The sequence below is a fragment of the Ornithodoros turicata genome, chromosome 9 (genome assembly GCF_037126465.1).
Source record: "Ornithodoros turicata isolate Travis chromosome 9, ASM3712646v1, whole genome shotgun sequence".
Lineage (NCBI taxonomy): Eukaryota > Metazoa > Arthropoda > Arachnida > Ixodida > Argasidae > Ornithodoros > Ornithodoros turicata.
The window spans coordinates 25,641,741-25,653,763 of record NC_088209.1 but is presented as its reverse complement, the minus strand read 5'-3'; the positions used below and the strand labels follow the sequence as shown (position 1 = coordinate 25,653,763).

General features: G+C 46.5%; 1 protein-coding gene across 1 annotated transcript in view; it reads right to left on the bottom strand.

The window, feature by feature from the left end:
- Window positions 1–9,408: 9,408 nt before the first annotated feature.
- Window positions 9,409–12,023, bottom strand: part of LOC135368450 (protocadherin Fat 3-like) — a 213,163-nt gene continuing 210,548 nt past the window's right edge. Inside the window, exons 63-64 of the mRNA XM_064601731.1 lie at window positions 11,484–11,660; window positions 9,409–10,556 (exon numbers count right to left, since the gene is read on the bottom strand). Of these exons, the coding sequence (XP_064457801.1) occupies window positions 10,469–10,556; window positions 11,484–11,660 (265 nt within the window). The 3' untranslated portion in view covers window positions 9,409–10,468. The remainder of the gene's footprint in view (window positions 10,557–11,483; window positions 11,661–12,023) is intronic.

Below are 12,023 nucleotides of genomic sequence, written 5' to 3'. Positions count from 1 at the left end.
GAAAAAAAGAAGAAGAAGAAGAAACGAACTCAACGCAAGGCGTACGCTGTAAGAAACAATTGCGGTAGGTGTTTCCCGACACTGTCTACAGCTTTCCGATTCGCATCTCGGTCATAAGACGAATAATTTGAAAGTTAACTAATTAGCTAATTAATTGCGCCATCGCAACAAAAAAAAGAAAGAAAAGAAAACCTCAGCAGATTAGAACACGCGACACCTCACAATATGCTGCAGTTTCCATCTGCTTATGACGCACCGTGTTTTTTTACCCCGCTGCATGTTAGCTTGGACACTTCGTATATCATGAACAATATCGGTCACAGTGGACACCCCTGTTTCATACCTCGTTTTACGTTGATGGTACCAACACAATTCCCCTCCGAATTAACGTCTACGGAGCTATCCTCATATATCCGCCTCATCAGGCTTACCGTGCCTCTATCCACTCCTGAAATCTCTAGCGTTTTCCATAGAACCGAGTGCACAACCTTATCGTAAGCCCCTTTTATGTCTAGGAATCCGAGCCATAGCTGCCGTCCTTCTTTTTGCGCAACTTCGATCCGCAAAAAGAAGGACGTCCCTTTTCCCCCTTTTTTTCTTTGTTCTAATAAATATATCCCTCCCCCATCTCCCTCTATTGTCATCTCTTTCAGAAAGCGGTACATATCTGCCGTCGTAAGCGTGTGGTCTATCGACGAGTGGTGTGTCCAAAACACCCACGTGATTTTCACTTGCTTTTTACCATGATAAGCCCCTGTTCGTCGCAAAAACTTAGCAGCACCCTTCCAGTTTGGTATGTTCTCCCGTCCAGCTCTCAATACGGGCATCCGTGTGCCCACAGGATGATTACCCTGCGTCTCTGCCTGAGTTATTGAATATCCCTCGATAAACAGTCCATTACCTCTTTCTATTTCTAGCCTATCTTCTCAGCATAGTGTACTCCGTCTGGCGTGAAAGGACTCTGCTTCTCTGCGAGGGAAGGGGAGGGGTGATGATGTTCAATAATAATAATAATATTAATAACAATAAAAAATAAATAATTGCGGCCTGCCTGCGGGAAAATGAGTGCGGCCTGCCTGCTCAGCCAAGGCAGCAAGTTGAGCGGCGGCGGCGAAGAGCGGAAGGAATACAGGAATATATAGCCACGCGGCCGCCATGGCGCCACCTAGCGATACGGTTCCGAAGCTTCAGAGCAGTCTCACCGAGGATTCCAATTACCAATCCAATCCAAGCGTTGGCTGAGAAACAAGTATGGATTTTGAAGTTGCCGCCGTAGCGCCGAAAATAGCCGTATTGGTGCTTGTCCGCAAGCGTTTTAATCCGGAAAATAGATGTATCTGACCGGAAAAATGGTAGTAAAAATGTATGCACCCAATGGCGAAGTTCACGGTTTCCCCTGGGAGTCCAAAGTACCGAACGAGTCAGAATAGACCCCTCAATATGCGCAAACAAATAACGTCAGATGCGCAACAGCGCCGCCAACTTGGTAGACCGGGACTACTATAGTAAAAAACCAGTAAGTGACGACGAAGCTATATGAAAATACTATAGCATTTGAAATACAAAGGTTTTTATGAAGTTTGATACCCCTGTCAGACAGGCGCACTTTCCATATATGGCCTTTAAGGGCATCTGTCAGACGGGCCTCACTTACGGAATTATGACCTTACGGCTGAAATACCGCCTTAGACATGCGATTGCGATAAAACCATGGCAAAACGTTCAATACGGCGTAACACAATCGTATTTTATTGCTTCTACTGAGTAGACATGCAGTAGAAGGTGAAGAAGTAGGATAACTTAGTTTTGCAGGTGACCTGTAGGGGTAAAAGAACCTTGAAAATTTGGCCTTAGAAAACACCAAGGACTTACATTTTCTCTCATTTTCAGCAAAAAGATAAAAGTTCTCGAATGTGTCAGAATTATGACTCAGTCGAAGGTGCTCTTTATTTTGCAGGTGGAATTGCAGGGGCAGAAGAATAGTGGAAATTTGGTCTCGCAAAACACCAACCTCTTACCTTTGTTTCCTTTTACCCTTTTGCACGTTACCTTTGTTGTTAGCTTTATTCTTTTACCCTACTTTCACTTGCATTTTTAGCAACGATAAAAGTACTTACAATGAGCCCGAATTACGCACATATACTGAGTAAGAGGTGCCCATTTTTTTCGGCACGTGGAATTGGAATGGCAGAAGAACCTTGGAAAATTGGATTCGAGAAGGACCTGGAGTTCTTCGGTTCAGCTATTTTTTCTCAGCCTGGTAAAGAACATGGACGGACAACGAAGGGGGGGGGGGGCTTTGGTACCAAGGATGGGGGGGGGGGTGTTGGGTGCAAGAAATGAAGTAGCGAAATTCGCCAAACGAGTGCAGTTCTTCAAGGGTCCCAGAGCCTTCGGTAGTTTCCTGTCGTTTTGGCTCCGAAACGTGATGGTACGGCAAGGTTATGCGTCGTTTATCATCGACTTAACGCAGTAACTCTTGAGTGTCTTACCCCTTCCCGTTCATTGAGCTATTACGTATTTCCTGTGCATTGGTACTGTATTTTCACCGCTTGATTGTAGTAGAGAGTTTTTGCAAATCCAGGTTGCCCCGGAGGATGTCACGAAGACAGTCTTTACCTCTCATAGGGGTTTGTTTCAGTTTGTATGGAAGCCTGTTGGACTGTCTAACCCACCAGCCAGTTTCCGGCGGTTAGTGGATGCCGAATTGAGAGATGTGAAGTACATTTTCGCGATGGTGTACATGGATGGTACCGTAGTAGTGCTTGCTTTCCAGAACTTTTCAGGAGCACTGAGACCACCTGTCAATCGTCCTTGCAAGCATGATGCAGGTGCGGTCAACCATCAACCCCCGCCAGGTGCAGCTGGTGTCGCCTAGGGTCACAAGCCAAAGGGGATCGTGGAGTATCCCGTTCCCAGTAGCGTTGCAGCGTTACTCCGGTATGGTTGGTTCCTATAGACAATTCATTCCTAATTGTACCGAGTTAGCGCTATTCTTTGTCCAGTGGCTTTTGCAAGTCGCACGCTCAATCTGACAAAGCGGAATCATTCCTTCACCGAAAAGGAGTGCTTGGCGATCATCTTCGCGCTCTGGAACTTCGATATCTACCTGGATGGCACCAGCTACTTTCCTGACTTCAGCGGCTCCACGACCCGTCTGGACGTCTCACCATGTAGGACCGGATGTTAAAAGGCTACTCCTTCCACATGGAGTACTGGAGGCGGGGCTCAACGAACGTGGTGCCAGACACGCTATCCCGTGCGCCTGTACCGGAGGGGAGAGAGAAAGGAACCGAGGCGTTTTCTCAACTCTTGACAGCAGCACACGAGATGTATCTTCTGCTTGGGGCAGGGTCGTGAGCAGACAGTAGCTCCTAGATACTCAGAGAGCGAACGGCCTTTGTCAGCGAGTGTGTCAATGGTTAGCCGAACTGGACCCGGTGGGCACAGGAAGGACTGACGGACGGCATGTCTCCTATCTGCTGGGCGAGCATGGCATTCTGTTCAGATGTATGCCCCAGGCGTATGACAACGATGGATAATCCTTATTTGGAGTCGAGGTGCTATAGAAGTCTCGTAAGCCTTTCGTACGTTACTTTCAGGTCTCGGCCTTGGCAGGTCACAGAAGTGGTAGGAAAGGTTATCAAAAGTTACGTCGTGTTGAGACATGGACAGGAATAAGGCGGGACATAACAAAGTATGTTCGTGCTTGTCCCGTTTGCGAAAGAGTGGTGGTATACTCCCAGGGCACTCCTCGGTTCAGAGCAATAGGCCCTGGCTGATAGTTGGTTTTGATGGGATGAGACATTTCCCCCGTAGTCCTAGAGATAATCAGTATATTTTTTGTGGTTCCTGTAGATCCAAGACTCTCTATTCAAGGTTTGCTGAGGACCTCCAGAGTCGACTAGACATTGCAGCTCGGACTGCTCTGGAGAATGGACATTACAAGGTTGGACCAGGCTCGCCGGCACAACCGTGGAAGATGAAATTTCACCTACAGCGTCGGTGACCTTGTCCTTAGACGGACTTACCCGTTTAGTGATGCGTCGCGCTGTGCTTTGCAGCTTCGCTCGCAGTTAGGTGGGATGGCCCCTTCGAGATTAGTGCGTGCTATTCCCGCCTCACTTACAGGCTTAGCCGCTGTGACACGCTGTGAGTACATATCTTGGACCTGACCTATCACCTTCGAGACCCCGAGGGTGAAGAGGCAGATCTTCAGCTTCCTCTCCAAGACATGGACCAGGACCCCGTTCCCGGACCTGCTTCCAGTCGCTACAATATGCGTCCTCAGGCGCACGTAGCAGCCACTATTTCTATTACTAAGATCTATAGTGCTCGCGGCTTAGCAGGCATTAGTGTGATTTCTGTCCCGCAGTTTTCCACTAGGATTTTTAGGGGAGAGCTCTTTCGAGCCCTTCTCACGATGCAGAGTTGCCCTCTCATCGTATTCCCTTTTTCCTTTATCTTGTCAGATACCATGCCGCGACCGACGCACCAAAGGGTCATCCAGCCACCATGTCCGACGTACGGTTTAAGGGGACCCGCTGCACAGTCTAGGCCTGCAGTTCAGCAACCTTCTCCACCACTTCGTTCGCGGACCGCGGCAACGGTTGTTGTCCCAAGGGACACCCGGTCTCGTGGGCCTCTCATAGTAAGAGGGCCGCCCGACCCTGGAAGGACGCCCTCCTTTTAGAGGGATGACTTTAATGGACCGCCATCCACGGGATCCTTCCGTACCGTTGACCACTGAGGAGCAGCGCTTCCTATGCCCGGTGTGTCGGGCTCCCAACTCCACAGGCTGACCCCTCGACGACACGCCCTCCACCATTCCAAAATCAACGCAGCTGGATCGGTAGGAAAATGATGTCTCAGCAGCCGTGTCAACCCTGTGACGCCTCCGACCGGATTTACTGCAGGAAGCTCAGGAACCCAACCGCATGCCCCCGGTAGACGATAATATAATAGACATGACGGACATTGCCGAAGACGACGATTTGTGAGGTGTGAACTTTGGGGTTTTGTGGGCACGATAGGTTTGACTCCTAGCACGCGAGTGGGAGCAGGATGAGGGTAACAAAAATGACTTGCGGAGAAAGAAACGAATAGCTCTGGAAGTTCGGGGGGCCCAGTAGGCTGTCTTGTGTTGCTGGTCGTCTTTCTGTTGAAGGTATGAAATAAACCTTGTTTTGTTACTTGTTTGACATTGCGAAAAAATAAAAGCGCTCTGGTCGGGCTGCAAGTACGCAAAGATACTCATCAGGAATTGCGCTTTAATATTCCCGGAAAATTTGTACCAAAAAATGATCTCCGATTTTCGGACCTAAAAAACAGCAAGAGCAAGAGGTTAGGCTTACCTTTTTTCTCAATTTTGGCGGAAAAATAAAAGTGCTCAGACCGGGCTGAAATTGCGCACGGATACTAAGCAGGGGCTGCGCTTTAATCCCAGCGCAAAATTTGTACCAGAAGAGGACCTTCGATTTTTTTGCCAAAAAAACGGCAAGGGGTTAGGCTTACCTTTTTTCTAATTTTTGGCGAAAAAATAAAAGTGCTCAGACCGGGCTGAAATTGCGCACGGATACTAAGCAGGGGCTGCGCTTTAATCCCAGCGCAAAATTTGTACCAGAAGAGGACCTTCGATTTTTTGGCCAAAAAAACGGCAAGGGGTTAGGCTTACCTTTTTTCTAATTTTTGGCGAAAAAATAAAAGTGCTCAGACCGGGCTGAAATTGCGCACGGATACTAAGCAGGGGCTGCGCTTTAATCCCAGCGCAAAATTTGTACCAGAAGAGGACCTTCGATTTTTTGGCCAAAAAAACGGCAAGGGGTTAGGCTTACCTTTTTTCTAATTTTTGGCGAAAAAATAAAAGTGCTCAGACCGGGCTGAAATTGCGCACGGATACTAAGCAGGGGCTGCGCTTTAATCCCAGCGCAAAATTTGTACCAGAAGAGGACCTTCGATTTTTTTGCCAAAAAAACGGCAAGGGGTTAGGCTTACCTTTTTTCTAATTTTTGGCGAAAAAATAAAAGTGCTCAGACCGGGCTGAAATTGCGCACGGATACTAAGCAGGGGCTGCGCTTTAATCCCAGCGCAAAATTTGTACCAGAAGATGACCTTCGATTTTTTTGCCAAAAAAACGGCAAGGGGTTAGGCTTACCTTTTTTCTCATTTTTGGCGAAAAAATAAAAGTGCTCAGACCGGGCTGAAATTGCGCACGGGTACTCAGCAGGGGCTGCGCTTTAATCCCAGCGCAAAATTTGTACCAGAAGATGACCTTCGATTTTTTTTGCCAAAAAAAACGGCAAGGGGTTAGGCTTACCTTTTTCTCATTTTTGGCGAAAAAATAAAAGTGCTCAGACCGGGCTGAAATTGCGCACGGATACTAAGCAGGGGATGCGCTTTAATCCCAGCGCAAAATTTGTACCAGAAGATGACCTTCGATTTTTTGGCCAAAAAAACGGCAAGGGGTTAGGCTTACCTTTTTTCTCATTTTTGGCGAAAAAATAAAAGTGCTCAGACCGGGCTGAAATTGCGCACGGGTACTCAGCAGGGGCTGCGCTTTAATCCCAGCGCAAAATTTGTACCAGAAGATGACCTTCGATTTTTTTTGCCAAAAAAAACGGCAAGGGGTTAGGCTTACCTTTTTTCTCATTTTTGGCGAAAAAATAAAAGTGCTCAGACCGGGCTGAAATTGCGCACGGATACTAAGCAGGGGCTGCGCTTTAATCCCAGCGCAAAATTTGTACCAGAAGAGGACCTTCGATTTTTTGGCCAAAAAAACGGCAAGGGGTTAGGCTTACCTTTTTTCTCATTTTTGGCGAAAAAATAAAAGTGCTCAGACCGGGCTGAAATTGCGCACGGATACTAAGCAGGGGCTGCGCTTTAATCCCAGCGCAAAATTTGTACCAGAAGAGTATCTTCGATTTTTTGCAAAAAAAAAACGGCAAGGGGTTAGGCTTACCTTTTTCTAATTTTTGGCGAAAAAATAAAAGTGCTCAGACCGGGCTGAAATTGCGCACGGATACTAAGCAGGGGCGGCGCTTTAATCCCAGCGTAAAATTTGTACCAGAAGAGGACCTTCGATTTTTTTTGCCAAAAAAACGGCAAGGGGTTAGGCTTACCTTTTTTCTCATTTTTGCATTTAATTAGCCTGAATTACTTTCAATTACCCTTTACTTACCGCAGGTAACCTGAGGTAATCTTGAATTTCATTTTATTCTCTTTAACTACGTTTATTTTCTTTAATTACTCTCAATTTCCCTTCATTTGACGTTAATTACCTTTGCTTTCATTAAATCTTTCTCTTAATTACGTATGTCTTGCATTCGTTACCTTTAAACTCAACTGTGTTTTATTTTACCTTACCTCTAATTATCTTTAATTACTCTCACTTCTTACTCTTAATTACTTTTAACTACTTCAATTTCATTTCATTTGCCTTCATTTACATTTACCCTCTTATCTCCCCTTTACATCTCCACTTATACCTCCTTTCTTATACATCCTTTTCTTCCTCGGTGAGGCTTCACCATCATACACGCACACAACTTTTTCCACTTTGACACTCCTAATACTAACGCATTAAAACGACCCTCCGTATAGTATATGTGCTAAAACATTCAGTTCAATTTGGACACAGGGATGCCCTGATTCTCCTTCTTCTTCTTCTCAGGAAGATGGCCGCGACCCGCAAGGGAGATTGGCCAGGTCCAATTCATTATGACATGAGTGTGATAGTGACACTAAGGGCTAGAACCGGTAGGAGCCGGCAACGAATGGAATGAGATTATCTGCGATGACGGGATTCCATTTTCCGGTATGGGACGCCCCGAACGAGAGTAATGCCGGTAATGAGGGAGGCACGGTGAACCCTACACTCTTAAAAATGAACTTCACCACATAACACGCTCTTAGCGAACCATCACCCCGAATGACAACGTTCTCGCCCTAGATTTGTTGAAAACGGGAGGAGGAGCCTATTTTGTGCCATTATGCACGGCACAAAATAGGCTCCTCCTCCCGTTTTCAACAAATCAGGGGCGAGAACGTTGTCATTCGGGATGGTGGTTGGCTAGGAGCGTGCTATGTGGTGAAGCTCATTTTTAAGACCCATCACCACCACCACCACTCTCATTTTTAAGAGTGTAGCAGTGGAAGGGTGAGAGATTGTAGGCGGAGGCGGCGGTATGTACTACAGCTGAGAACGAGAGGTTACGATTCACTTGACACTGGTCGCCAGCGACCTTCATTTCTTTCTTTTTTTTTTTTTCTGTGAAACGGTCTTGCTAACTCCATGTTTTGTAACGCCTTCAAGATTCTCAGCAGAAATCGGATGTCTTCTAAGGTGCTAACTTTCAGACATATTAACCTTTGGGTATCCACGTATGAACTTACATGGAGTAAAAGTGTGAAGGGGTTTATGTGTCGTTCCTCTCTTTAACCGCTGTCCGCTCCAAGTACGCGGCGAGGTCAGTAACGAAAACCTGTAGCAGCAGAGCAGATTCTTCTATTGAATGATTTTACAGTGTTTTCAATAATTTCGTGCATATGTGTATATTTCATCAATATTTAATATGAAAGGAAGTGCGTCAGGACGAGAGCCATCTCTCGTCCTTCCTGAGGTACTTCCTTTCGCAGACTTCCTTACCGGTTCGCTGGATTTTCTACCCGTCTATCGGTCTACAACGTTACGTTTTCTTCTGCTGGCTCCCGCGTAAAGATTGTGAGGTTGGACTCTGTTTGATACACTTCGGGTTCCGCGTTTTCGAAAAAAAAAAGCGCTTAGCATTTTCTTGGAAATTCGGCACGTTCTGAAAAAATCCGAATTACATTACATGCCGAAAGTGCTGTGGCCGATTGCATTTCCCCCCTCTCCCCCACTCCTTCCTGCTGTCCTCTCTCCATCTATCCAAGTCTGTACGCCGCTCATAGCCACAGTTGCTTCGCGGCGCTAACACGGAATAAAAAAAATTTCCCCCCCTCTGGGGCAAAACACATTTTCTTTTTTTCCCCTTTACCTCGTTTCCGGGTGGAATGCAGGGAATAGCGCCCTGCGAAGCCACTACCCTTTAGTTCAGGGAAAAACCTTCCCTTATAACACTTTCACTGCTGGGCCTACGGGGTTTCAACTACACGAGGAACGCCCCAACAAAGGAAAGGAAATTCTTTGCGTTCTCCATGTCCCCCTACTAAGTTGCAATGCTTCCACGAGTCAGTGTAGCAGCCGATTTTTCGACATCCATTTGGTGCGCACGTGTTAAAATGCCGAAAATATCCGAATCTGACAAAACATATAAATGATGAGAGACACCCGCCGAATCTCCCCAGGAATAAATGCCGAAAACGCGCTGCAACCTGCAAATAAAATTGAGGTAACCAACGAAAGAGGCAAAAGAGTTAAAGGAACACATGTAACCTGTAGACTCTAGATTTTATTTGATATAAACAAAAATAAAATAATAGGTATTTTAGGAGCTATTTACAAGAAACAGACAGCATGCAGGTTCTCATACATGATGTACACCTTCATTAGTTTTGACCGACATTTTTTACAACACAGGTGATATCATGAATGTGTATCTCACACGCACATGCACGCATACTTCAGAAGCACAACTGGGGCTGGAAGAGGTGATCTTTCTATGTAAGAATATGCAAAGCCCCCATAGTCGAACACTAAGACTGTCACTGCAAAAGTATGAGCTCAAGACCAACTGCCATCAAAATGGTATCGCCCAGTCTTCTCTTCTGATGCGTTGAAAACGTGGGACGCACGCCACAAGTCCGACATGAGAACGGCGTCATTCTACGGAGCGGTTGACTTTGAGCGAGTTATGCCGCTATGACTCTAGGGTTACTCAGCAAAGTTCTTGGTATGAAAGGCCTAGACACTGCGTTGTCGAAGGAACGCAGGAAAGCCGGATAACGATACATCCGACACGACGAATTACATTTAAGTTATCCAGCCAGTGGCACATTTCATAACGATTGGCACTTGTAGTGCAGCTGAAAGTATATCAACGAAGTCATCAGCATATACTTCATGATCAGCATAATCAAGAAAAAAAAAGTATTCTCTAAGCATGTTGAAGCACATGCATGAGTACAGAGAACTATTTGCCCTTGGCAATATTAGTGAGTATGCAAAATGTTCTCACAAGGCACTTACGTCATAAATTACATCATCATGAAGACCCCAATGCTGCAGGCCACAACAAGTTTGTAAAAGTCACCTTTCTGTAGCACTGCACACACACACACACACACACACTGAGACTCGCTCGAAGTGTCCCATGATGATGTCTGCAACCCGTCGTTTCATGCGTCCATTGCAGACTTGGAGCTTCCCAACGTGAAGCACATTCCGGCGTCTTCGCAGTTGTTATTGGGTTACGCTGTCGGTTGCGGGCAAGCGATGCGCACGTGTTTAAAAAATAGAAAAGAAACGCTAGTGTGAGGAGCGACGCTGCACTCATAACTCCGTTACTGGTTTGCTCCGAGACTGGTGAGACCTCCTGGAGGACCAGCTTGTAAAGTTTGAGCCCGTAACATCCGATTTTCTGAAAGTGATATTAGATCAGAGTCAAAGGGAGTTAAGCGGGCAGCATGCTAAACACTAATCGTATAAGTAAAGCCGGGGTGGGGGGGGGGAGTGGTGGTGAAAGAACATTCTGACGTTCCACAGGAGAAAGTCCACGATGACAGTACATGTCCCTGAGGGCATCCATGCACACAGAGGGGTCGCTATGAAAATTTATGTTAGTGCTCCAGTAACGAAACGGTGGGGCTTACAAGCATTGTTCACTGAACATGCATATCGATCTTACGTTACGTGCAGTGAGTCCAGCAGTAAGTGATTTCTCATCACTCTATGCATGCCATGCAGAGGAGGGCGCTGTCTGTGGCTGCGAGTCAGAGCCGTTTATAGGGACAGGTTGGCCATTAGGGGGAACATAAATTGAAGCATGTCACGTGACGTCGCTAGCGGGTCGCGACGCCATATTAACAGGCAGCTTTGCTTACAGTGCAAAGAGGGACGATGGGTGCGATCATCCCAGAGGTCTGGGGGTCGACGCAGCTGCCGATACCACAAACGGTAGTGGGTCGTACACCGGTATACGACAAATCACGCGCATAAATTGCGCCCTCTACCTGGCCGAGACGCGGTCTCCGCTTGGATTTAGGCTTTTGGGCGGTGCAACGACTCTGACTTCAACATAGAGAAGGCCAAACGGCCCCTATAAACTGCTCTGCTGCGAGTATTGTCAGCACGTGACATCCTACACATTGTTTTGTGTAAAAAAGAAAAGAGGAACACAAACATTAGCAAACATGGCAGTACAGTAGTGCCAATTTCTCGTTTCATAAATACAGCGCACTGATTCACGCACAACGCAAGCTCCCACTCAAGCCGTGACGAGCTGGCACAGTGGGGGCAGCCAGGCCAGGACACGGTCGGTACAGAACCACACGAAAGGTATACCTACACAGTGTCTACATCTCTGTTGTCGTACCAACCGGCTTCATTTTTTCCGTAACGCTCAAATCGTGGGCTACGGGGTGGATTGAGGGTTGATGCGCCATCGGGGGCCGTCTGACGCAACTTCATCTTGTTGTGTTTACTGACTGAGTAGGTATCTGTCAAACTGTCATTGTAGTCCATTCTGAAAATTTAATACACCGGTCACGTTTAACCTCGCATGCAAAGAAAAGTGAAATGCAACACAACGCAAAGCCATAGAAATGTGTCCTTCTGAAAACAGTGCGTCAGGTGCGTACAAAAAACGTTGTCTGAGAAAGGAGGAACGTCATCTCAAGTTACCTTGAACGTGATCTTCCTTTCGACTTGCACTTTACGCGTTTCCGATCGTTTGGATTAAATCAGTATAGTTAACTTAGAATTTCAATCGTGAATTAGCTAATTAGCTGAATTACATTTTCACAGTTAATTTAATTAAAAGTCACCAGATAAATTCTACGCCCAAATTCCCCGGACCTGTCCTACAGACAGAGCCCGTATAACTTTT